The following is a 27800-nucleotide window of genomic DNA, read 5'->3' as shown; positions in this document are numbered from 1 at the left end:
CCCAGGGACTGGCACCAAAGGTCAGGACAAGTAATCTTTTTTGGCACACTAAAGATGTGTCCACCATTGGAATGCAGGATATACGCTATAAGACTAAATTGAGCTAGTAACAGTTACAGCCACAACAGAAAACACACTTCAGATTAAGAAAACCAATCAATAAAGTAATTTTCTAACACAGAAGAGTTAACACGGAACACAGGAACAGACAGCATCAGAACAAGTAATATTATAGAGTGCAATTCCATTCAGAATAGGGAACAGACTTCACTTGGCTTCCTGATTTTGTGTGTGTGCGCACGCGTGTGTCTGTTCCATCACAAAACTCTAGTATTTTGCTATACAGAACATAATCCAGTTGCTTTTCTAATCTTACTTTGTTGGTGGCTTCATTTTCTTCTTCACTCCAAGGTAAAGTTTCAGAGAACTGAGGGGCAGCACTTTTTCAGGTTTGCTACTCTGTGAATGAACATAAGTTTCTAATTACTGCACTAGAAATTTACAAAACAGAATGGTTTATAAATGCTCAATCCCCTTTTTAATTCTTTGGCGGTTCTCTATTCTTATCTTTTCATTATGGGTCACTATTTCTAATTTTTCTACCTCCCCCCTATCACCTTTGGGAAAATAATCAATTACCTCATACAGACCTAGTATAATTATATATGTGTAAAAGGTACATGTGTTTCACAGCTCCAGCTCGAGGCTAGGAGATTGAAGTGAAGTTGAAAAATTCTCCAGTAGAAAAAAAGAGGCACATTTGAGTGTCTCATACATGGAGCATAAAGCCACACTGATTTAGTATTTGTGGTTCAGCACTTTTAGACCTCCATTCAGCATAAGTTAAAGTGTGCTTAAAGTTAAATACGTATTCTTTGCTGAACCAGGGTCTTAATTTTTCTATGACCAGACAAATGCTTCCAGTCTCTCACTCTCAACCCTGGGGGGGAATAGAAATAGAACAGTTAGATTTTAAAGAACACGGTTGTTTGTACAAAGGAACTTCCATTCAAAATTGTAAAAATGCAGAAAGTTAAGAGTAAATTGTTATTTTTTTCTCTGAATAGGCAAAGTGATAAACTTTACATACAGGCAAAGCCAACTTAGCACACATCCCTACCTTCACCTATTGCCTGCATCAACACAGATTCCCTGAGCCTATTTTTCCTAAACCTAGAATTCCAGTATGGCAGCTGAATGAATAAGTACCTGTACAAAATATATTTCTAAGCTAGCTCCATTACAGTGCAATTTGAATTAACATTTCCTCTTAAAGAAAAGAATGCATCTCCAGCAACAAACTTAATTTGTTGTTAATGAGCATTCATTAATTATATCTAATTAGTACTTGTTCTCCACCTGCAAATACCAACCCCCTCAACTACTCTTTTCTAAATAGCACTTAAAATTAAGTTATAATAATTACAAGTACAAAGACAACTATCAAATGACAGCCAAAGACAAATAGTTTCAGGTATCCTGTCAGAACAATTTTTCCATGATTTACTCATTTTTTTTAACTTAAATTCTATAAAGCCATTTAAAGCTCATGCAGTATTTTACCAATTAATAGAAAATGTCACCTGAGTTTAGAAATATATTAAAAAACCAAAACCAAAAACAAATAAACAAAAAACTTGTGAAACAGAACAGTTTAGTAACTGGAAACAAAAAGTTTAAGGCAATTTATACTAATCCTCTCAAACTCTTGCCAAGGTGCTAAGTAAGGTTTTAGGAGTATTAATTAATGCTTACATATGAGCCAATTTCAGCTTTTAGCACTAATTAATTAGACACTTTCTGACACAGAATGATAGGGTTGGAAGGGACCTCAGGAGGTCATCTAGTCCAACCCCCTACTCAAAGCAGAATCAATCCCCAATTTTTGCCCCGATCCCTAAATGGTCCCCTCAAGGACTGAACTCACAACCCTGGGTTTAGCAGGCCAATGCTCAAGACACTGAGCTATCCTCCCCTCCTGTGGTCATTCTACTTAAGAAATATATCTAAGGATTCATAAAACAAAGACATAGTATTTCATCTACATAATCTTACATTAGCTATTAACGCATTAAGCTCTTCTCTAAGAAAAGGAGGCTATTTCCCCAAGGTACTTTAGGGAAAGTACAGTACATGTATAAATCTGCTGCACAAACAAAAACAGGATCAAGACCGAAAAAGCAATACTTTATTTAAAAGGTATTCTTTACCAGAAGCTGGCAATGTTAAAGTTAATCAAATAAACTAATCATAAATACAATACATGATAATGGGTAAGTTACTTAGTTTTATAATTTTGTATAAATTGCACACATTCAAAAGCATTCTGCAAAGTACTAAAAACCTCTGATATATTATGGACCCAATGTGGCAAAGCTTTTAACACATGCTCAACTTTCTACATGTGGCTAGCCCTGTTAGCCAATGAAATTGCTCATGTGTAGGAAGTTAAGCACATGTATCTTTGCAAGACTGGGCCTAAGCCAATAATATAGGTTTACTTTTCTGCTTTTATTATTAAAAAGTTAAGTAACAACTTCATACTTTTTTCAGGAGGGGAATAGGGAAGAAAAGGAAAGAAGATAACATTCACAAAACAGTACACAGAAAAGAGAGAAAATACTAGAGTGAAAGATGTTATTTTCCAAAACTCTTCTATCATGACACTTTTAACAAAAATATTTTTTTAAAAAAGTTATTGTACTCTTGTACCTTTTGTTTTCTAAAAGCCTTGAAATTTGTAGGGCAACCAAATAAGCAGTTTATTGGAGCTTTATAATACTTACAACACCCCAGCCTTTAAACAAGCTCTACCCTGGTTTCTAAAAGTTGTTTTAATTAAAACAAAGTTTATCATAATATATAAACATAGCTAAATGAGCTCTTACATTTTCTCAGTTTATTCCACTTTAACAACTCAAACATAAGCAAAACATTTCTTCTTATTTTAATCCCTGAATTGCGTAGGCAAGTATAACAATTGCTGATTTGCCTGTCAACTTGTATTTATTTTTTCATAAGTAAAGGACAGGAGTTTTAAGCTCAACTGCTCATGATTAGAATGGTGCAGAGTATTTGTTTATACCTTCATATCCTTGTAAAGAAGCAGATTTCCTTCCCGTAATACAAAATAACGCTCTTGAAATTTATTTCCAGACAGTAATTTTGATGGTTCTTCTTTGTATTTCAGGTAGCCTGCTTTCTCTGTCAAGAAGATGAAAAACATTTGGTTACAGTATTTTTAAATATTGGAAATCACTGAGTACTGAATTTTAATGTGCTGAGTATTATTATGTACCAACACAATGATACCAGAATTTGATTGTTCTAAACTTTCTTATTTAAAAGTTTATTATGAATATATTGGTGTTGAAAAATGTCCTATTGATAGCACAGACAGAGGCCATGTAAGCTGTCTACACTGTCTCGTCAACGTACTTTAAATATGAACATGGAGAGACTAAGGTAAATTTCTAGGAAAGAATATCCCAAAGCTTATTTAGACCTTAGTTTCTTCAATGAGCGTATTCAACAAAAGGTATCAGTTAGTATTAACATATTTTGTCATGTTGGCATTGGATTGTGGTAGTGAACTTATTTCTAGAGCTGTTCAGCCATTTTTTAAAGTAATGTGGCATGGGTAAAAACCTGCCTTTTCTGAAAAGTTTTGCAAATGTTGGTTTTAGGAATTTCTTTTTTCTCTTTCTTTTTTTTCTGTGAAAATTTGTGACTTATTAAAAATCCAAACCACTGTCAAAAGTTTTCACTGCCAAAAATTGGGTGTTGAGTCAATTCAGTTATGTTTTTGAAAAACTGATTAAAAAGTGCTTTAAAAAAAACAAACGGAAAATAGGATCTCTCAAAACCTGTGCAAGGGAAACAACTTTAAATGTTTGACATTTTTGCAAGTATCTTTTATTTATTTTACCTGTTCTACTTACTTCAGGTAGGACAAATGTCAGCTGGCAATGACTTTTGGTCACTAATGTCTAGGCTAAATTTGAATGAAACTTTGCTAAATAAATTTCATCTGTACTAATATTTTCTAAGTAAAAAGCAATTACAAAAAATGTCAGTGGGATGAAGAGAGATGTGAAGTGGGAATCTAGAACGTGATTCTGTAGGTGCTACAGGCTGCCACAGCAACAAAGTCTTAAGCAAATCACACATTTTATCCATACATGAAAGTTAATCATGAATACAGCAAAGAGAACTAAGTCATATGTAGGTCCCGTTTAGTTACAAAGATGGTGATACTTAAAAAGAACAACGCCTCACAGCAAATTACCCAGTTAATTATATTTGCGAACTAGTAATTCCTACAATATATCATGATCAGAATCATCAGATTCTTCTATATGCATGCAATTCCTTTGTACAAGTAATCATGACATCAGAGTATGACACAAAATGTAAAAATTTGGTATTACAACTGATAAGTCAGAATTAGGAATCTACTTATAATATTGAAGGAGACAGTAAAATGCATGGTTTCTAATAATATAGAGAAATTACTGCACCATTACATTTCTTTAACATTCCCCAGTAATCCCAAAATTATTATAATTACCTAATTTGGCAATATTTTTAGTAACTCAGTCATGTGACAAAGAAATGTCTACTTTTTGTTAATATTTGAAGAGCTTTCATTCTGTATATTCTTCTCTCATACTCACTGCTTATAAGACTATTTTTACATTAAAATGAGTCAAGTATGGCATTCCTAATCCAATACATTAAAACACACTAAAAAAACTGGAATTGCTGGTAAAACAGAAGCTAATGAGTATGTTGGACTGTTATAAAGAGAAAATAATTTACCATCTGAATATATAACAATCAGTGCTGTTATACATATAGGGGAATGTGATGGGGAGCGCAGAGAAATGGAATTCCTCATTTTTGCCTCGTCTGTATATGTTGCAGCAGTGCTTGTAACTATACAGTTTTAAATGCCTGTTCTCTTCTTTATGTTCTTTGCCCTCTTTTTAAGGGTCCTTTAAAAATCTATACCATATATTAATAAATGAGGAAAATTGTTTCTGTAAGTAAAACCTTCAGACTAATTAATATTACCCGTCTAATTTATTTTTTACACACACACACACCCACACACACACACACACACACAGAGACTAGGGCTGTCAAGCGATTAAAAAATTAATCGTGATTAATCGCGCTGTTAAACAATAGAATACCATTTATTTTTTAGATGTTTTCTATATTTTCAAATATCTTGATTTCAATTACAACACAGAATACAAAGTATTCCTGAGGTAAAATCCACCCTCCTGTCTAAACAAGGGCTCACTCAGCTGATGGGAGCCCACCTAGCTCAGTAAAAGGAGGCGAGCCTGGTGAACCCAGTACCAGAAACTACCCTTCCAGAAGCAACAGCAAGACACCTTCCTCACGCGCCTCCTGCACAAGTTATTGCTTACTCCTTCCCATTGTCACCCCCTGATCTCCCACATAGTCCTGCACAAGTCATTACTTACTTTCCCCCTCCCTGTCCTTCCCCAACACTGAATGCTTGTTTGTCTGGCGACTGGCTGAACAAGTAGAAAGACTGAGTGGACTTGTAGGTGCTAAAGTTTTAGATTATACATACACACACACACACACACACACACACACACACTCTGTAATTGAGACCACATGGATGGACTTCAAGCTTTCGTGAATCTCCATTAACTTCACTAGGGCTCAGTGTGAGTATAAGGGTTCAGGATCTGGACCATGGCTGGGGGTGCGGGCTTTGGTGGGGCCAGAAATGAGGGGTTCAGGGTGTGGGAGAGGGCTCTGGGCTGGGGCAGGGAGGTGGGGTGCAGGGGGAGTGAGGACTCCAGCTGAAGGGTACAGGTTCTGGGGTGGAGCCGGGGATGATGTGTTTGGGGTGCAGGAGGGGGCTCCAGGCTGAGGCCAAGGGGTTTGGAGTGTGGGAGGGGGTGCGGGCTCCATCTGGGGATGTGGGCTCTGGGGTGGGCCCAGGTGGGGAGAGGGGTTTGGGGTGCCGGAGGAGTCTGGGGTAAGTGGTTGGGGTGTTGGGGGGGCTCCAGGAGGGAGTTTGGGTGCGGGCTGGGGCATGGGGTTGGGATGTGGGGTCCCAGCAATGCTTACCGCAGCTCCCGGGAAGTCACCACCAGGTCCCTGCGGCCCCCTAGATGCATGGGTGGCCAGGGAGGCTCCGTGTGCGCCCCTCGCGCTCACAGGGTCCATCCCCATAGCTCCCATTGGTCGCAGTTCCTGGCCAATGGGAGCTGCGGAGCCAGCCCTCGGTGAGGGGGCAGTGTGCAGAGCCTCCCTGGCCACTCATGTATCTAGGGGCTGCAGGGACCTGGCAGCTGCTTCCAGGAGCCAAGCGGTGCTAGGGCAGGCAGGGAGCCTGCCTTACTCCTGGTCCCACACTGGGCTGCCAACTGGACTTTTAATGGCCTAGTCGGCGGTGCCGTCCAGAGATGCCAGAGTCCCTTTTCAACCGGGCATTCCGGCCAAAAACTGGATGCCTGGCAACCCTAGGAATAAACGGGAATTCAGTCCTCACTCTCCAATCCAAATGGAACCGACAAATTATTACAATTATATTCATAACATTGGGATTCAATAGTAACTTAAATCCCCTCACCCATCAGCTCAAATTGAGAGAAAATAAATAGTCACAATTATATTAATAATAAGAGGTCATCTAGTCCAGTCCCTTGCACTTAAGGCAGGAGTGACTATCTAACCTGCTCTTAAAAATCTCCAATGATGGAGATTCCACAACCTCCCTTGGCGATTTATTCCAGTGCTTAACCACCCTGACAGTTATGAAGTTTTTCCTAATGTCAAACCTGAACCACCCTTGCTGCAATTTAAGCCCATTGCTTCTTGTCCTGTCCTCAGAGGTGAACAAGAATAATTTTTCTTCCTCCTCCTTGTAACAACCTTTTATGTACTTGAAAACTTATGTCCCCCTTCAGTCTTCTTTTCTCCAGACTAAACAAACCCATTTCCCCCCCAATCTTCCCTCATAGATCACATTTTCTAGACCTTTAATAATTTTTGTTGCTCTTCTCTGGACTTTCTACATCTTTCCTGAATGTGGCAGCTAGAACTGGACACAATACTCCAGTTAAGGCCTAATCAGCACAGAGTAGAGTGGAAGAATTACTTCTCATGTCTTGCTTACATCACTCCTGCTAATACATCCCAGAATGATGTTTGCTTGTTTTGTAACAGTGTTACACTGTTGACTCATATTTAGCTTGTGATTCACTATGACCCCCCAGATCCCTTTCTGCAGTACTCCTCCCTAGGCAGTCATTTCCCATTTTGTATGTGTGCAACTGATTGCTTCTTAAGTGGAGTACTTTGCATTTGTCCTTATTGAATTTCATCTTATTTACTTCAGACCATTTCTCCAGTTTGTCCAGATCATTTTGAATTTTAATTCTATCCTTCAAAGCACTTGAAACCCCTCCCAGCTTGGCATTGTCTACAAACTTTATAAGTGTACTCTCTATGCCATTATCGAAATCTTTGAATACAGAGGATACCCAACTCCCTCCATACCAAGAGGATTTAAATTAAATTATCACAACTGCTTCATGATCGTAATGGAATTTAAATTCTTACCGATACCATTTGCATCAGACTAACTTAACCGCAAAAAATAAATAGATATTAGGTCGCTAGTCTGCTGTGACCGCTGCCTATCACCAATTCAAGGAAACAATACGACAATATTGTACTCCTTTCCTGCCTGTATCCACTTATTATCGCTTGTCTTATACTTAGATTGTAAGCTCCTTGGGGCAGGGGCGATCTTTCTGTTCTGTGTTTGTACAGCGTCTAACACAATGGCATCCTAGTCCATGACTAGAGCTCCTAGGTGCAAAAGTAATACAAACAATAAATGATAATAATCAAGATTATTGCTTTACTCTGAAGTTAGTCTTTAAACTAATAAAACCACTTGTTCTAAAATCAGTAACCCTCTCACCATAACAAACCCGTCAAAATGTCTCTTTCAGTTCTATCAACTGATATAGAGCTTTTTATCCAACTCTTACGGGAAATTGCTTCAATTCTGTACCACAAAATTTATCCTTGAACTGACTATTTTCTATATTCTTTGGCTGCCACTAACTGGGTGTCTGATGCTGAAATTAAACCTAAAATAATTTCAGTTTTCATCTTAATCTCATTAATTTTACAGATAAAAAACTTTTCATCAAATAGGAGACCATGAAATCTCAATTCACTTATGTTTTTAAAGCCTGTGTTCCAAAAAAACCCCTACCCCATTTGGAATAATAGACTCTATTCTTGGAGATCAATATTTCCCACTTAAATGGCCCAATACTTTATTTGAAAACTCTCAAGGACTTTATATATCGGTCCATTAACTCATACGCTTCTGACAGAAGAAACTTTAATATGGGAAATTCTCATTTTAGAAGAAATAAAGATTTATGAAATACAAGTGAGCCTTACTGATGATCTCATAAAAAAAAAAATACTTACAGCACACACTTGGTTTTCCTCCTTGCTACCTGAAAGCCCTGGATCGTCTCTTGTTACAGACCTCATCCTTCTGTTGTCTAAATTTAATACACATGCTAACAGAAAAGGAAAAACTAATGGTCACCAAGGACATTAGTATATATTCATAATTAATCTCTGGTGAGTTCCATGTATCAAAATCTGAGGACATTATACAGATATTTGCTTCTTTCTGTTAAAAAAAAGTTGCCAAACTCATGACCAAAGGTAGGGCTCCTCACTCCCTACCCCGATTAATCACTGAGACTGGGAGACAGAGACTGTGCGAGGGAAGGTTGCTCCTCCTCACCTCCCTGGCTGGCTTATGATGAAAATGGCTCAGTAGGCTGTGACCCTTGCATCTAGAGAAAGAAGGGCTACGTGGAGGGTCACAGTGAGCCTCTGAGGCTAGCGAAATCCGCCAGGAAACGCGGGACCCACGAAGACAAGGACAGAGCTTTGTCACAATATATAAAGAGAGAGAGAGAGAGAGAGAGAGAGAGAGAGAGAGAAAATATGTAAAGTTATTAGCACATGTTCAAAAGCAGACTGCCCTTCCTAGGCAAAAGCTGTTAAACAGTCCCATCCTAAACAAAGGACTGTGTTTACCTCAATTTACACAGAAGTGGTAAACAGGATTCTTGAGACACGCGGGGGAGGAGATGGCAGAAAACAGAACAATTTATATTTTAGCAAACACAAGTGGGGAAAGGAAGATCATGGAGCCCCCTTCATCAGCAGATTCCATGTCACCTTCCTCACTTTTTGGAAAAACTGTGCTTTGAGGAGTAACCCTCAGAAGAATCCACTTCAAAGGTTCACTGGAATATAAAAGAAAGGAGCAGAAAATCCAAGTTCTCTCTTTCACCTAAGACAACGAAAGCGTCAGCACCTCTGGCCCTCTGGGAGAGATTCTGACCAAGGAAAGGATCAGTCACTATCTTGTGGGAAGACTGTAGCTGAGAAAGGCCAATTTAAATGATGCCTTGCTAGATTAAGTTTTAGACTTTTAGATGCGTGTTTCCACTTTCATTTGCTTGTAACCATTTCTAACTTTATCTTATACTTGAATTCACTTAAAATCCTACCTTGGTTTGTTAATAAACATTTGATTTTTAATGTTAACCAATCCAGTGCAGTGTTTAAAATGAACTGTTTGGTTACTGCAGTTAAATTAACAAACTGCTGAATATTGATTGCTTATGCGGGCATGGGATCTTCATAACTGAACTGTCCAGGAGAGGGCTGGACTTTGCAGAACACACGTTTTTTGGGAAAATTTGGGACGGGGAGTGTGTTGGGTCAATCTGTTAATAGTAACCAAGGATTCTGGAAGCCTCAGTGTGACTGGTGTGTTGCTGGCAAGCTGCTGGGGTCAGAACTACTGGACAAGGGCTGCCACTATACAGACACTCAGGGTGTGACTTGCATGCTGGTAGGCTGTTTATGAGAGACCCAGCTTCATGAGGCACTCAAGGTTACAGAGGTGACAACCTCTCACTGGTCTGGATTGTGCTCCAGAATGTGACACGCCCTTTGTATATTTTTTCTTGGTGGTAACTTTGCACAATGGATCCAAATTCTGAGTTCTGCTCCCAAAGGATTTGTCTCAGTTAATAACTAAAATTCCCCTGGCTTGTTATTTGGGGAAAGATACTAAGCCCACTCTCCATTCCATTTTTGTTCTACAGAACCAGTGGCTGTATACGTTCCTCTGTTTCATGGTGCCTAGGTGTGAAGAGGCCACTCACATGATTTCTCTATATGCTGCTTTCCACCCTCCTCTTTATTTTTAGTCCCAACCAATTTTCAATTTGTAAGTGTAGGTTTCATTACTATACCCTTTGTTAGAAGAAGTGGGGAACCCTCTCTGCTTTGATTCACCCTCACGTTAGGGAAACTCTTTGAAGATGTATAAGTATGCTATTTTTGTTGGCTTTTTAAAGGGAACTGAATTGTCTTAAGTTCTCATAATTTCAGAAACATTATTTATACTCCCATGTCTATATCATTTAGTGCTGATGGTAAATCAAAGTTTCATCAGACCAGTTATAACCAATTGCCAAAGAAATGGAAATGAAGTTTGGCCAAGCTACAGCATTAAGGGCAATTAACAGAGCCAATTAGAAGGTCTGAGCTATGTTAGGAACGTCACTGTTACAAATGCCAAAAATATGTCACACAGTACAGAAACTCCAAATAAAAAAAATGGAATCCCTCCTTGAGTACAAAGTGCTTGAAATTTGAGCCAGATGAAGATGAAACACTGGGTGCTTGATCAGGACACACCAGAAAATGAAACAGATTAATAATGTTAAAGTGAAGGCTTCAACTTTATTAACTGTAAGCAGAGAGGAAGAAGGGAGAGGGGGGACAGAAGATATATGCCCACTGAAAATACCTGGCATTTTTGGGGCCCAGTCCAAATAAATGCCCTCATGCCAAACAACAAATAGGGTTGCCCCCCACCCTTTAGCATAACTGCTAGGATCTAATCCATAACCATGAATAAAAGTAAACATGAATGGTACCTTAATGTGCAAAGACATAAGGTCTCTCCTTCCTCCTCCAGGCTAATGGGATCCTACCAGTTATCTCCTGCTTCCCTGCTCAGAAACAATCTCCCTGCACATTCTGGGTAGAAAGGGCTCAGAGAAGCCAAGCCAGCCCCTCCCTTCTGCACTCCTCTCAGGATTCCACAGGGTGGCTTTCCCTTGCTGGTCTAATCAAATATTCCTCCCTTCCCTGCAAAGCGACATTGGGGGGATGAAATCAGAACCATCAGCAAAAGGATAGTACCTGGGCTCCCAACATTTGTTTTTGTAATTTACCGTATGTATACATGGATTTACACATAAGATTAGAAACAGAAGTGTTGTGTGTGTAAATGGCTACAGTGGATAAACATCAACACATTCCACATTTAAGAAGGTTTAAACCCCTTCAAATTGTTAATTAAAAGTATATATTTTTATTTGCCAATATTGTAATTATTATTTGTTTTATGGCAGTTAATATTTACACATTTAAAGAGAAATGTTAGCTTCTCTCTACTACTTCTATTGCTAATGTTTCTGGTAAAAATTAAGAATTACAATGAGACTTATTAAAACCCTTGCAAAATGAAACTTCTTTAACACAGTGTTTATTTTTTAACATCCTAGTGCTTAACTTCTTTACTTTTATTACAATAAAACCTAGTTACAGTCGATTTTGCTTGCATCATTGACTCCGCTTCATTATTTTGACAAGACAAGAAATCCATAGAAATATTCCTTAGCATTTTTCAGTTTTTACGATGAACAGCAAAAAGTGAGCATTTCTAAAATGATGTCAGTTGTGCTGGTAACAAATTGACGTTAAATCACGTTTGATTTACTTTCATAAATTTCCTTTTTAAATCCCAGTGTTAAGGTGTATTGGATGTAATGAATGGAGCAGTAATGCTGGAGTTGGTAGTCATTGTGATTGATTTGGAAGACATTTGCTCAGACAGAGACAAAGTAAACTGAATATCTAACTACCCCAAATCTATCGGCAAGTACACCCCACATAAGTAGTATTTACAACTTGGTTGCTGCAAGACAATTAAGGAGAGAAAAAAAAAGAAAAGAAAAAAACTTCAGGGCTTTAGTCACTAAAATGTATTCACCATGGAAAAGCTTCTTAAAATGGCAATCCTAAATTGAAGAACAGATCCAGCAGTAATGCAAGAGATTATTTAGCTGTGATAATATTGCCATGATTAAGACTACAATCAGCACCATGTCAGAAATATTCTGAATCCAACTCAAGCAAAAGCATTTACCAAATCTGTTTCTTAAATACACTTCTATTACTTTAACATCTAAACTACTTTGGATAGCCCCAATTAATTTATAAGGTGCTTGCCTGTAAGCATCTAAACATTAAATCAATATGCAGCATTAAAATGAAATGAAGACCTGAACCAATGAGCATTGTAGCCACAAAACCAATGTATCTGGCCCAAGTCAAAATGCATAGCTCTGAGGCAAACTACCCTATCAGATAATGGAGATCCATTCCAATTGAGTATACAGAGACGAGCAAAGAGGAGTCACGTAACCCACACACCTCCTGGGTGCAGTGCTCTGTCCCATGTAGTGGCACCGAGACCAGTTAGAGATTAATGAGTCTGCTACAGCCTTAGCTAACAACCACAGGGCTTTTTGCTTATGCAGTAAAGGCTCATGCATTTAGCTCCAGAAGTCCCAGGTTCGATCCTGCCCACCGACGACTAGGGTTTGTTGGTGTTACAGTAGTACACAAAAAAAGGTGTCAAAATAAATAAAAAGTAAGGATAGTTCTTCTGAAGTAAGTGCAAATTGCAGACCTCCAGGTTAAAATATTGCAATGACCTATATTTGGAAATGAACCCTCAGACACTGAAGAAACTCCATTTGATAAAGAACACAGTGGTTCACCTGATGACCAACAAAGGCAGATGAAAGCACCTTCTCCTCATGCTTCATTCACTTCACTGGCTACACCAGTGAAACACCAACTGGGGATAAAGGTCTTTGTCTTGATATTCTAAACTCTCAACAGGCTAGGCCCAGCTAACTACTACTTCTCCATTCACCACTCCTATATAAATTACTACTCTCATGGATGGTGGAACTGAAGAATAAAACTAGCTAAAGTAGTGGACAATGTGTTCTTAGTGGTGGAGCCTCCTTCCAAAGAGGAACCAAGGAGGACAAGAAAAGTTTGCCACCTTCAGGACAATATGCATATGACCTTTTCTTGTCATCCTTGATTCTTTTTGGAAGGAATCTCCACCATTGAGACAGACAGATGAAAGATTAACATATTTGTGTAACTGGAAGTGACAGGAAAAAAAAGAATATTTACATGGATATGTTCATAGGTAGTTTTAATATTTCATCAAGTCTATCAGAAAAAAATCCGCACTCGGTTTGATTGCCACAAACACTACTCTCACACAACTTGAATCGATAACGTACTGGTTTTCAATCTTTTTTTTAACTGTAAAACATGCAACATAGAGACTCCTCTCATGAATCCACCTTCCAATCCCCCATTTTCCCTGAAACAACTATAGTAAAAACATAACTTGACACATGAGATGGTTGTGGCTGCAAATGCTAGATCACATCTCCTCATTTTACATCTGGTCTATGTTTACTCCCTGGATGTCACACCTGATTTTCTCTTGCTACCTGTGACTCCCTTTTGCAGTTTGGTTCTGTTGTCCTATGTTTGCTCCATTTTGGTGTAATCAGGATACATAGTCAATGATTTTACACCAAAAGTACACTACCCAAGGTAGAGAGGCGCTATGTTGTTTTTATTGGTCAAAAATACCAGTAGAAAAATCTAGTTAGACCTTGACTAGGCTGTGAAAAATCTGGATAGACCTTAACTGCACTACAATTATCAGCAAGCAACACATGAACTAACTAGCAGAGCTCTGTGTGCCAACAGTGGTATACAGACCACAGTTTCTGAACTGCTGCCACAGAGTTTTCCTTGGATGTTTTCATATACTCGAACAGTGGATTTTATAACTTGGGGAAAACAAGAACACACATAAACCCACTTGTTTAGAGAAATTCAGTGGAACTGTTGGTAGAGTTCTCATTTTTATATTGTGTAGTACCTGAGACTCTCAGATATTTCAATGGTACTTTGCACACACAGAACGATCACTGAAACAGTTAGCAAGTTTACGCCACGGTAGTACTTTAACACAAAACTTCAAATTTTTCAAAAGATAATTGTACGTACCATTGTAGAGTTTTACTGTATCTGTTGTTAGAAACTTCTTTATTACAAGATACGCAGAGCCAGGCTCAGGTAATGAACTCCAATGAAGAACTTGTTCCAACACGTTCTCTGTGTAGTGTAGAGGGCGCTCTGAAAAATGTCAAAAGTGTATAAAAAAGAAAACATAACAGACAAGGAACAACAAAAACAAAACCACAGATCCTAGTAGGTTATATAAGTCTAGGTATTAATGTGGATCTCTTTAAAACATGGAACCTTACCTCTTCTGTTATTCAAGTGAATGCTACAATTAAGCATTTAACTGTTGATCCTCTACCCCAACACTTTTGCTGCTATGTTCCAAATAAATTTGAATTTCAAGCAATGCCTACCTACCTAGTTGAACATCAGCAAAGTGTTTAAAAGAACTCATTATATTTAACTCTTAATGGTCGCTTCTGGAAGGACATAAAATACGTGACTGTACGACATACTATCTTATGCAAAAGTTAGATTTAAACATAATTTAACATTTATATTATGGCAGCACCTACGATGCTAGCCAAGTTGGGCCCCATTGTGCGAGGCACTGTAGAAAGTGACATTCCCTGCCCCCAAAAGTTTGCAATCTAAACCATAAATATAAAATTTCAGTTATGGCAAATAATTCCCTCTTTCCCATCATCACAATCTGCAGTAATTTATTGTCATAAATTAAATTACCCATTAAAAAGGACACAAACAGTTTTTGTGCCAAATTCTTGGCCCCACTCTGTTTTATTTGCAGAACAGTTATGCAGTGCTGGTTTATCAAACCAGGAAATCCGGCCCATAGCATGGATAGGTTTACATGATCATGGGTGTCTAAACAATCTAGGTAATTTTTTAATAAAATGCCTAGAAGACTTAGGAATCTTTTGGAAAATATTTTTACACTGAGAAGCACTGAGAAATGTTTGATCATAAACATTTGTTCATTTCCCCCAGTAACACATCTTAAATGTAATATTAATCTGAACGTATAATGTTACCCTACTTTATATAAACTAATTACAGCAAGCTTTCCATTTGCATGGTCACGACAGTTTAAACAAATAAATATAATGTGACTCAGTGGAATGTAGGCTCAAGTAGGCTGAGCTGTGCTGGGATAGAACAACATGGCACCCTTTAAACAACCTGTTCAGGAGTCATTAAGGCCAGAATTTTGAAGAGCTCAGTGCCCACAACTGAAACCAGATTTTCAAAAAAGTGCTCAGCTCCCATTAAGGCACCAAAAAAAGCGGTCAGATTTTCAGAAGAATTGGTTGGGCGCACATTGGGCACTGAACTCTTTTGAAACTCAGGTGCTCAGCAGCACGCACAATTGGGGCCAGAAAGTCCAGCCCTGTATCTCCAAAAGCCTCGCCGTCTAGGAGGCAGAGGCGAGAAGCATGGCACCTAGAAGGTCTTGCTACTCCTTTGAAAAAAAGAACAGTAGTGTTCTATGCAAGCACAGGCAGCCAGACATGCATATGGACACATCATTGCAGTAACCCCCTTGGGGTTGGTCAGGACTGCAAACTGCACTAGTAGAACCTTTTTTCTTGCACAATGGTGCCCTGGGAGAGAGGTATGATGGCATCTCCTTTATTCACTAGCACAGTGCCGTGGGAAGCATAACTTAGCTCTGCATAAGAAAGGACTTACTTACAGGCATATTAACCCAGTTATTAATATTTTTTGTAATTGTTCAGAAACGATGATTATAGGGCGATGAGCAATAGTCTTCTATGGTCAGTAATTCAATAGCCCCTTTAAAACTGTGCCTGTACAGGAATTTTTATTGAAGTAACTCCACTTTCCTCGCTAAAAAGGAAGAGATTTAAAAGTGGGGTGGTGCTTTAAATGTAATAACATTAAACCAACTAATTGCATTTGTAGAAGAGTTAAAATCCACCCTAAAGCAAAACTTAAAAAATAAAAACAAAAACAAAAAGGCAGGATGAACCTGGCACATCACCACATTTTCCTAGAATATAAATGCTCCTAAAGTAAACACCTACTCTTTTATTTATAGCTACATTTGAGACCTTCTGACATAATGTATTATATGGTACATAAATCATCATGCTAAAATGCATTAGCTATTTTGTTGACAACATACCTCCTTTACAAGCTACCCATCTCACAAATATTACTAAAAAATAACATAGATCCTATTTGATAATAGCATATGGTACTACGAGTTCTCTGCAAAGGGCCAGATAATTTTACCAATTATTTCAACTGTTCTATCTGTAAATAAATAATTTAGTTGGTTTTTAATATTGTAATTTCAGTATTTCTAACATCAAATGATCAACATATACTTCAATTACCCTGTTACTAAGGTCATTATGCATTTGCTGGTAAACATCCAGAACAAGTTATTTTAGTCTGAAATAGCAATTATGAGAAGGAAATTACATTTCAGATAATACAAGATGTTAATTTTCTTGGCTTGTGAGGGTTCATTTCCAGCATGGTGCCCAAGAAATTGTGTGACAATACACAAAAAAGTGCAGCTCCCCAGAGACTGCAGAGTAGACTGTAATGAACTGAATCTCCCAATGTCCTGGACAGGTGCCAATAGACAAGTACAATGATACATGTTAAAAACAGTTTATCTTCTGTACTGATGTGTCTGAGATCAGTGTGGTCATCAGCATGATTTGAAGCAAAACAAACAAATCTTATCTCCAGTCTCTTCTCTTATTTGTGTCTTTTAGACGAAGCTCATTGGGACAGGGACTGCATAGTCCACAGCATGTCAGACAAATTTATTAAATAATAACATGAACAATGGCAACTTGAAGGAGACAAAATATATTTGGTGGCTTTTATCTCCCCAGTTTGGATCCAGGAGTAAAGCGTGTCTTAGCTATAGTATTATATATATTAGCCCAATTAATTTTTATATATATTTCAGGCAAAGAATTAGAGAAGTAAAGACCATGAGATCTGAGCCTTTGAGGTCATTATGGGAGTCAATGGGAATCTTTCCATTAATTTTAATGGAAGTTGGGTCAGGCCTTATCTGGAGCTGTGTTGTGAACTCCCTAAAACAAGGATTGATCCTGAGAGGCACTGAATACCCACCTACTCCTATATCAGGAGTAGGCCATAGTTAAATTTGTGGCAGACTAGCTTTCATGAGTTTAAGGCCAGAAGCAATAATTAGATATGACCTCCTGTGTCTCATAGGCTTTTACATTTCACCCAGTTACCACTGTATTCAGCCAAATGACCTGTGTTTAGCTAAAGTATATCTGTGAGAAAGGCATCCAACCTTGATCTGAAGCACCCCTCTACACCCATTGTTATTTTTTCAGTACATGTTCTTATGTTTAGTTTGGATTGGATGTTTATGTCTGCATCTATCTAGAATCAAGGTATTTTGGCATTACTTCTCTGGTATCTCCTGGCACATGCCATACAATTTTATGTTAGTTTGCATGGTCAATATATCAAATTTGCCTCTTCTGAAGACTGCAGTACTCTGTAGCACATAAATGAATATGAAGTTGCCCTTGTTTTCAAGTCTCAATGGAAAAGTCTCATATTAATTTTCTGGGCACCTTAATTTTCTTTAATCTGAAATTATATTAAAGCCAAAAGAAATGTGACACTTCCCTTCTGATCTCCTTTCCCTTTCCTTCTCTCTTTGCTCATCTTTAAAAAAACAATGTTTGTATTTACTATACAAGGGGCAGTATTTCTTACATGATAACTTTTCTCCATTCGTCTTTGTTTTTAGTTTCAACCTTGGGAAGAGCTGCTTTTAAATTTAGCCAGGACTCCACAGAATCTCCGCTGAGCAAGTGCCTCTCCTGGGTTTACTAATCTCATCCCCCACCTCCAACAATTACCCACTTCCTGTGTTGCGCAGGTCCCCCCTCAATTCTGAGGAGTAGGGATTACAGGCTGCTTGTACCAGTAGGTCCCTCAGGCAGACTTTCAAATAATAGAAACATACAGGCTTCTGCTGATTGCACCGAGACACTGAAGCAGGTCTTCTGTGTTTAGTTATTTTGCCCCCTATTTATTGTTAGCTCCCTGAACTTTCTGAATATCTGGCTTTTATTGGCTTCCATCAGACCCCTATCATACACAGGGCTTGTAGGGTCTCCCCCTAAACTTGGTTTTACACCTCCTCCAATGTCACTAGTTCAGTCAACCTTTCAGGCCAACGCTATTCTTCTCATTGCATCCAAAATACTTTACAACCTAGCTTACCCGCGTCTTTGCTTTTATCTCTTTCAACTACCCCCACCCACTTCTTTCATATCCCCTTAAATCCTCATTTGCCAAAGCACTTCATTTCAGTACTTCGGCAAATGAGTACATTTCAGGTACTATCTAAATAATAAATAATCTGTTTGTATTCGTCATTACAGTCCGTCAAAATAGGTAAGTCAATAAAATGCCCCAAGTTTTGTGATCCCTCTGGCTGCATTACAGGTAAGAGTCTTTGATGCCATCACAACCACTTTGGAGCCAACCAATGCTCATGCCTTCTAAGATGTTCAGGAGAGTTTGGACACTAAAAGTGGTGATTCAGTCCTATCCTGTCTGCTGATACTGCTAGGCCAGCACTAAGTATGGCAGCAAGACTGGTAATTCTTTAAGGCAGGAGTTCTCAACCTTTTTCTTTCCGAGCCCCGTCGCATGCTATAAAAACTCACGGCCCACCTGTGTCACAATAACGGGTTTTCTGCATATAAAAGCCAGGGCTGGCATTAGGGGGGAGCAAGCAAGGCCTCATGCCACAGGAGCCCCAGCAAAGCTACATTGCTCAGGCTTCGGCTTCAGTCTCAGGTGGCGGGGCTCAGGGCCTGGGTTTCAACCCCATGTGGCAGAGCTTCCTGTCCTGAGTCCCAATGAGTCTAATGCTGGCCCCCCTGAAACCTGATCACGGCCCCCCAGGGGGCCTCGGACCCCTGATTGAGAACCACTGAGAACCACTGGTTAAGGGATTTTCAAAATTATGTTCCAGATCAGGCATTTTGGGATTATCCATGGCAATCCAGGGAATTTGACAGGCCCGGTTTTCACAACTTTCCTCTGATTTAATTTATTGTTTTTAAATTTAATAAAGAATGACCCATGTTATAGAAACAAATTACTTCACGCTGTGCAAGGAAGAATACCCGACTATATATGTACCACATTATTCTATACCACACAAAGGCAAATGTAATGTGAAATCTCAATAAACCTTACTATATACACACTATACATGCTTTTTCCCTAAAACTATGTATATCTTTCAAAATGGCCCCTGTGGTTAATTAGTGGGTGACAAGATACAAAATATTAGCAATATTATGTCAGTGATGGCATAGCTGCCGTCCTTCTCTTACTATGTTTAAATTTATAACAGAATGTACCTTCATTTTAATAACCTCTGTCTCTTTAACCATGAATTCCAGCATTAAAACTGCACTCCAAGTGTTGGATTAGTAGAAAAGATTCAGTACTTACAGCACTTATTTTATTTCTCCTTATAACTTATGAACTATATCGTGACCTTTTGGTCTTTGGTGTTGTCAGCTTTACAGTGATGTTTACAGCAGTGTTCCAAGACCTCATTATGTATCTTACAGCTCAGTGTGATAAATGTAAAATGATACCACCTTTGCTTGTGTTTTTTTCTAGCTTTTTAAAAGTAAATTGACTGAAATAAATTAATAAGAGTGCATTCTCTCTAAAGAACTGCACACTTTCTTCGAGCATCTTCTCCAAAAAGTCAGTATTACTTATGAACCAAATGCTGATCTTCCATTCCGAGTACATTTTGTGTTTGAAACATTATTATAGGAGTCTATTGTTATTTTTTTCTGGAACTATGGGCCATAAGTTTACCAAGAACCAACAACATTTTTCAACCACATATTTATGAGCATTCAAGCCAACTTATTAAATCAGCTTTTAATGAAGCAAACTGGAAGAAAGGAACATTTTGAAATTCTCATGCCCAAAGAATGGGCCTTATTATATTTATAGGCTTTTTCTTTTGACTTTTTGTTTTAGGTTTCTATTAGAAGAGGAGGTTTACTTACCTGGAACTAGAGGTTCTTTGAGATGTGTGGTCCTTATTTGTATTCCACACATGGATGCATATTTGTGCCATGCTCCTGATTCCAGAAGTTTTCCTTAGCAGTGTCCATTGACCCACACGTGCATCGTGCTTCCTCTTGTGCTCACAGCCAAGTGCAAAAACTAGGTCATACAGGTCAATGCCTCTCCAGTGTCCTTCTTACCACTGAGTAGTCCAGTCCACAGCAGAGGGGATGAAGGGTGGGTATTGGACTACAAATAGGGACCATACATCTCATAGAACCTCCAGTTACAGCTAAGTAAACCTCCTCCTCTTCTTCTTCTTCTTCGAGTGATGGTCCCTATATGTATTCCATATGTGGGTGACCAGTGAGTAGTGATCAGCAAGGAGGTGGGTGTGGGGATGTGAAAGGAAGTGCAATCTCCAGTATGGCGTGTCCTACAGCGGAATCGGCAGCAATAGTTTGGTCGATGTGAATGTGGAGACAGAGCACCAGGCTGCACAACAGACGTCTTGACATGGAACCTCTGCGAGGCAGGCTGATCTGGCTGCTTGTGCTCTTATAGAGTGCACTGTGACTCCATCAGGTGGTGCCACATTGGATTGTGTGTAGCATTTGCAGATGCACCTGGAGACCTATTTGGAGATTCATTGGGAGCAGAGGGCTTGGCCATGTTTACAAATAGTTTCAGCGATGTGTAAAAGGAACTACTATCTACATCTATAACTATACACAAATGGACAGAAGTCACTGTCATAGCAAAAGCTAAGAGCGTGAAGGAACAGTGGTTCTGACTAAGGCCATACGGCAGTAACATGGAACTGGAGAGGCATTGACATTCCTGAAGTATTATACCCTCATCTCTGAGGACAAGGGGACACTGCTAAGGAAAACTTTCAGACTGAGGTGCCTGGAGCACATGCGCACCCATGTGTGGAATACATGCAGGGACCATCACTCGAAGGAAAGCTATGGAGTTTTGATTTGGTTAACTTTCCAAAAGAAACCAGTAATAATGTGGTAAGAGAAAACACAAATATTTTTGAAAAAAAGTCACAAACCTAGCTCTCCATTTTCAATCACTTCAAAAGCAGCCCAGATCTCATCCTTGTTGGGAGCGATGTTTTTTATTCCTAATACATCATTAGTTAATTCTTCTGCCTCTGTCAAAGGCGATACCTGTGATACAGATTGTGCTCTTTAGAATTTAATAAATAGTTTCGGAAGTACTAAAGGCTTCTGACTTGTGCAGACAGTTTATACTTTTGTGATGGAAAAACAGTTCAACTTTTTCTTCTTAAGCACAATCACAGAAATTCCAAGTTTGTGAATCCAACAATTATTTCTCAAATTGCTGGCCAGTACATTTTCATCAACTTTGTTGCATCAGATTGGAAGTTATCCAGTTAAAAACTGGAACGTCAAACCTTTCCTGTTAGCTTCACCCCTTCCTCCCCCAAAATTAAAGCACTACAGCTCAGTTCCATGTGAAACAGAAAGGATGAGCATGCTGTGATCTGAAATGTAACAATTACTATAGAAACACTATTTTTTTTTGGTACAGTTCTCCCTCCCCACCTGTCTCCCATCCCAGTCAATGATACAGAATTTTTTGGTCTTTAAAAAAAAAAAAGAAATTATAATCCAGGGTTTTTTGGTTGATATGTCCCATGCAGCATAAAATGATAATGAAATGGAACTAGACAACTCTAACAAGGTTAATAGGTATCTTACTAAAATTGCTTTTCTAATCATATCCACCCTTCATTATTGCAGAAATTTAATGTTCTCTTTTACATTTGAACATTAGAGCAGTATTGCTTAGAGGCCAGTACTTTTCAGGAGTGCTATTAGACCCCAGGCTGGAAATCTCAATTATAGTGAGCGGTGAGGTTAGGCTTCTCAGCACCTAAGCAAGGCAGACAGCCTCTGGCAGAAAGAGACATCAGGAGGAAGGCCTTCTAAATGACCTTGTGCTGCTAAATAAACTGCAGAAATCACTAGGCAATTGTTAAGTGTTCCCATTTACTACAGGAGGACAGTGGTGCTGTTGTGAGGATCAATACTGCTGTACCCTGCCATAAAATTGAAAGTGGAGGTCTCTGCTTTAAAATTATGCCATAGCCTTCTCCTTGAAAGCACAAGAGCAATACTACTTACAGATCTGAATTAAGCCACAGCTTGACTGTAAAAAAATAAAATAAATAAAGATGGGAAAAGACACAAATGTAACAATAGACATGCTAAAACTACATATAAAGAAAACAAATTTGTTTCACTTAATAAAAAAAGTTTATCAACAAATTATATCACTTTTACATACTAACCCGGATTATAGTACTACAGTCTGGCTCTTTTCTTTCCACATAAACTTCAATTAACAAATCTCCAGCTTGGGAAACCTAAAACAAAACACATAATTTACAAAAATTAAAATGCATTAAAATTTATATAGCTTTTTTCATAATTGGGACAATGCAATAGAGTTATCAATACACAAACCTTCAATTTTCTAAGCTACAGAAAGCAGCAGGCACTGGCTCTAGGAGAAGCCATTCTGCTCCATCTGATCAATCATAGATAGGGCCCCGTGTCTGTCATGGAGGTCGCAGAAAACATGGACTTTCCAAGACCTCCGTGACTTCTGCAATGGTCAGCATGGCTGTCCCCAGGTCCGTCCACACAGCTGGCTCCGGGGTCAGCCGCACGACCGCTGCTTGGGCGGCCCCAGGCAGTGTTCCCCGGGGCGGCCAGAGCAGCCACTGTCTCTCCGGCCCCTCCCCCATCAGCAATCCCCCCTCAAGATTTAGTCAGGGGTATTTATAGTATAAATATTGGACAGGTCACGGGCCATGAATTTTTGTTTATTGCCAGTGACCTATCCGTGACTTTTACTAAAAATACCCATGACTAAAATCGTAGTCTACATCACAAATTACTGCTGAAGAAAAACTTGTATGGGCTTTGGAGAAGACGTAGCATACATGCTGCTATAACACTTCTGTGTGATTCTTTTTTTCCTTTCAACTTAGTTCATCGTTCATTTGCTTCCCCTCACAGGATGAAGGAGAATATATAGCTCTTTATATGAGAAAGATAATTGTTTGGATTTGGGGATGGTGATGGGGGAAATGAGGGACAAACTTTAATATGAAACAAGGCAACAATTAATTAGAAATTAATTGATCATTGATCACTAACTAAAATAGTTTAAAACCAACATTTAAAGTTCAATCCGCCCTGCGCGCACACACTTTTTTGCTTTGTTAATTATTTCATGAAAGAATACTATAATAAAAATTTCTATTTACAGTGGACACCAATAAAAATAGGATATTTATCACCTTCAGGAGTTACATTAACTGAAGTGCTTGTGTTGTTTTGCAATGGAAAGTCTAGTGAATACTGCAAATTCCTGATAATGGTAATGTGCTAAGTAAAAGTCTATTTTAATGGTACTTATGTTATCTTGTATGGGAATATATTTTAGAAATATGGATGACTTTAGTAAGTGGTCATGTTAACAAAATGGACAAAAGGTCACTCAGCGAAAATAATGGCAGGTAAATGTACAGAAAAACAAAAGGAAATATTTCTACATGCAATGTGTAATCATTTTGTGGAATTCACTGTTCCAAAACTCAAAGTTTTAAGATAAAATTAAGATCTTAAAAAAAACCAAACCCAACTATGATCATTAAGAGCATTTGCAGTTATGCACACTAAGTGTAATCAAACCTTCTGCTTTTGATCAGAAATAAAACAAGGATTCCACGCACTACCCCTCCCTCCAAATTTACACTCCCAATGAACAGCTTCAGGCAGTTGGCTATTTTTTTTCACTCCCATCTAGACATCAGATATTGGCCAACACTGAAAATAGGACACTAGGTTTCATGGATCAGTGGTCTGGAAAATATTGTGCTAATATGTAGATTTTTTTTTTATTATAAGATTAAACAACCTGAATTTATGTTGACTACATATTAATCCATATGTCCAGAAATACAAATTGTAACATTCTTGGTAACTCAGACCTTTACTAAGGACTTGATGATTATGGAAATAAGGTGAAAACAGAATTTAATGATGACCAAGTGGAATATATAAGAACTCCAAACTTCTTTTTTTTTAAATGAACAGATAGAGAATTTTCCACTGGAATCTGGCTTGTTCATTCATAACCATAAAGCCAATTACATAGTGGACGACACGTTTCATTGTTCCAAAGAGAAAATATCAAGTGATTTAAATACTGAGGCTATGTGCAGAGCCTATGCTCTTAAGAAGATAGTGACATACCCATTTAAAGGGGCATAATTTGTTGCACTAGAGAAATGAAATTCAGTGATTGTGTATACAGTAGCAGGGGTTCAGGGAAGATATAATATGAAAGAGAATGAAAAGTGTGTGGGGAAAGGGGGAGGTTAATAGTTAATTTGAAAAAAACTGGACCTTTCATATTTGATCCAATATCAAGACTAGCATCCAAGTGATGGTAAGTACAATAATTTGGGTCACAATTCTGAGACACAGACACACAAACATGCTATACAACACACACTTACATGCAGATATGTGGCTTAAAACCTGAGGAGGCTGAACAGGGCGAACAGATTCAAGCTTCATAGTGTATATAATAGGATATTGAGTAGAATAATGAGGTAGCAAGGGAAGCTATGAAAAAATATTTTGATTAGTTTACAGAGGCTGAAAAGTAAATACATTGCATCACTCAATTTCTACAAACATTGACATAATGGAGAAATTGTGACTTTGAAGTTAATTTAGCCTCTGAGAATAGAAAACGAATGGAAGTATTTGTGAGGAAAAACGTTATGAAGCTACTTTGAAGAAAGCTTCTTAATTACAGTGGCAGAGACTCTGAAAATCTTATTTCCTGCTAAAGTTTGCTTTTTAGATATTACGAAACAGGGTTGCAAGAAAGAATGAAGTTGAAATTTGATTTCTACTGGGCTTATGTAAACAACTGTTCATAAAAGAAATGTGCTGCAAATTAAAAATAGCTGGCAAAATGTTTGGCAGACAGAACACAAAGAGTGGTTAATGAACTGCCAACTGTAATGGAAAACAAGATCATCAACAAGTGACATTTCAGACATGAGACCTTCCTTGGGTTGCAAAAGAAATCTGGGCATGTTAGCTTTTCCATACTGTTTTCTATATCAGCAGCTGTCATAAATATAAAGGGAAGGGTAACCACCTTTCTGTATACAGTGCTATAAAATCCCTCCTGGCCAGAGGCAAAACCCTTTCACCTGTAAAGGGTTAAGAAGCTAAGGTAACCTCACAGGCACCTGACCCAAAATGACCAATGAGGGGACAAGATATTTTCAAATCTGGAGGGGGGGAGGGAGGGAGAGAGACAAAAAAGCGTTGGTCTGTCTGTGTCATGCTTTTGCCGGGAACAGATCAGAAACGCAAGCCTTCCAACTCCTGTTAAGTTAGTAAGTAATCTAGCTAGAAAATGCGTTAGATTTTCTTTTGTTTAATGGCTGGTAAAATAAGCTGTGCTGGAGGGAATGTATATTCCTGTTTGTGTGTCTTTTTGTAACTTAAGGTTTTGCCTAGAGGGATTCTCTGTTTTGAATCTGATTATCCTGTAAGGTATTTACCATCCTGATTTTACAGAGGTGATCCTTTAACCTTTTCTTTAATTAACATTTTCTTTTAAGAACCTGATTGATTTTTCATTGTTCTTAAGATCCAAGGGTTTGGGTCTGTGTTCACCTGTACCAATTGGTGAGGATTGTTATCAAGCCTTCCCCAGGAAAGGGGGCGTAGGGCTTGGGGGATACTTTGGGGGGAGACGTCTCCAAGTGGTCTCTTTCCCGGTTCTTTGTTTAAAACGCTTGGTGGTGGCAGCATACAGTTCAAGGACAAGGCAAAGTTTGTATTGTGGGGAAGTTTCTAACCTAAGCTGGTAAGAATAAGCTTGGGGGGGGTCTTTAATGGAGGTCCCCACATCTGTACCCTAGAGTCCAGAGTGGGGAAGGAACCTTGACAGCAGCACAGAGAAAACTCTATAGTTCTTACCTCCCCTTGAAGTTCTGTTTCATTTTAAGTGCCTGCATTATTTACTCCCCCTGCTCTATCTCCTACATATGTGTATTACGATGGAACAGAAACTATATTTCCAGAGAGCAGTGTTTTGACTCTCAGACCTTAATTGAAATAAGATTCTCACTCAGGCTACACCCACACTTGGAGTGTGATTCCCAGCTTGCATAGACATATGAGTTCTCACAGAGCTAATGCACTACAAATAGTAGCATAGCTGTGGAAACATAAGCTACTGACTCACTTTGCAGAAGCCTCCCTCTGCAACTGACCTGATACAGCAACGAAGTTGAGAGAGTTTTCCTAAATTGCTTGGCTGCTTAAATAGTGGTGATAGGAGCATGAGGGATTTTGCTGCCTGGCTTGATCTATCACCTCCCCTTTCTCTGTATGGGGGGAGGGTTCAGGGGAGAAAGAGGGTGTATAAGGTGTCAAAGGCAGGGAAGCAGCCTCATAGGCTATGAGCTGCAGACAGCTGCTTCCCCTGCCTTTGAGATCCTATATACAGTACACACGCATGCACACAGATGCTGCTGCTGCAGGTGTGGTGTGGATGCAGATAAAAGACAGAGTGCAGATCGTGAGTCGGATACAAGTTGATTCTTGTGGATGCAGATCAGATGCGGCTCCGTATTTTTGTATCGAAGCAGAGTTCTACCCATGGTTACGTATGGAGGGCAGCTAATCCATGCTGCTGTTTGCTGCTCCCGTGGCTACATTACGATTTGTAGCATGCTAGCTCTAGGAGAGCCAGTGCATGTGTGTCTACATGAGATGAGAATCACACGTGCCCCAGCCCAAAGTTTAGATGTAGCCACAATTTCAAAGGACTAGACGACCGTGGCCCTTATGTAGTGTGTCAGTTGGCAGCCAGCTGCAAGTCACGTTCATAATACCAAAGAGGAAGGTTGGGCTTTTTAAAAGCACTCAGTATTGGCCTAACTGCATTCACATTGAAGTCCATGGTAATACCCACTAATTTCAATACAACATAACCACTTTACTGGATCAGACCAATGGTCCATCTAGCCCATTATCCTGTCTTCTGGCAGTGGCCAATGCCAGATGCTTCAGAGGGAATGAACAGAACAGGCAATCATTGAGTGATCCCCTGTCATCCTCTCCTAGCTTCTGGCAGTCAGGCTAGGGACACCCAGAACATGGTGTTGCATCCCTGACAGTCTTGGCTATAGCCATTGATGGAAGTACCTATCCTCCATGAATTTATCTAATTCTTTTTTGAACCCCATTATAATAGTTTTGGCTTTCACAACATCCTCTGGCAATGAGTTCCACAGGTTGACTGTGAGAAGTAGTTAGGCCAGTGCTGAGTGCTTTTGAAAATCCCACTTAGAATAT

At 38.9% G+C, this 27800-nt stretch overlaps 1 protein-coding gene across 1 annotated transcript in view; it reads right to left on the bottom strand.

Moving 5' to 3' along the window:
* ARAP2 (ArfGAP with RhoGAP domain, ankyrin repeat and PH domain 2) overlaps positions 1-27800 on the bottom strand; it is a 196585-nt gene that overhangs the window by 20417 nt on the left and 148368 nt on the right. Inside the window, exons 25-29 of the mRNA XM_073342319.1 lie at positions 22688-22762; positions 21422-21539; positions 14299-14427; positions 3086-3204; positions 377-459 (exon numbers count right to left, since the gene is read on the bottom strand). Coding sequence (XP_073198420.1) covers positions 377-459; positions 3086-3204; positions 14299-14427; positions 21422-21539; positions 22688-22762 — 524 coding nt within the window. The remainder of the gene's footprint in view (positions 1-376; positions 460-3085; positions 3205-14298; positions 14428-21421; positions 21540-22687; positions 22763-27800) is intronic.

Source organism: Lepidochelys kempii, chromosome 4 (assembly GCF_965140285.1).
Source record: "Lepidochelys kempii isolate rLepKem1 chromosome 4, rLepKem1.hap1, whole genome shotgun sequence".
Classification (NCBI taxonomy): Eukaryota; Metazoa; Chordata; order Testudines; family Cheloniidae; genus Lepidochelys; species Lepidochelys kempii.
Note: the sequence above shows the minus strand (reverse complement) of the source record. Positions and strands in the feature narration are given on the sequence as shown.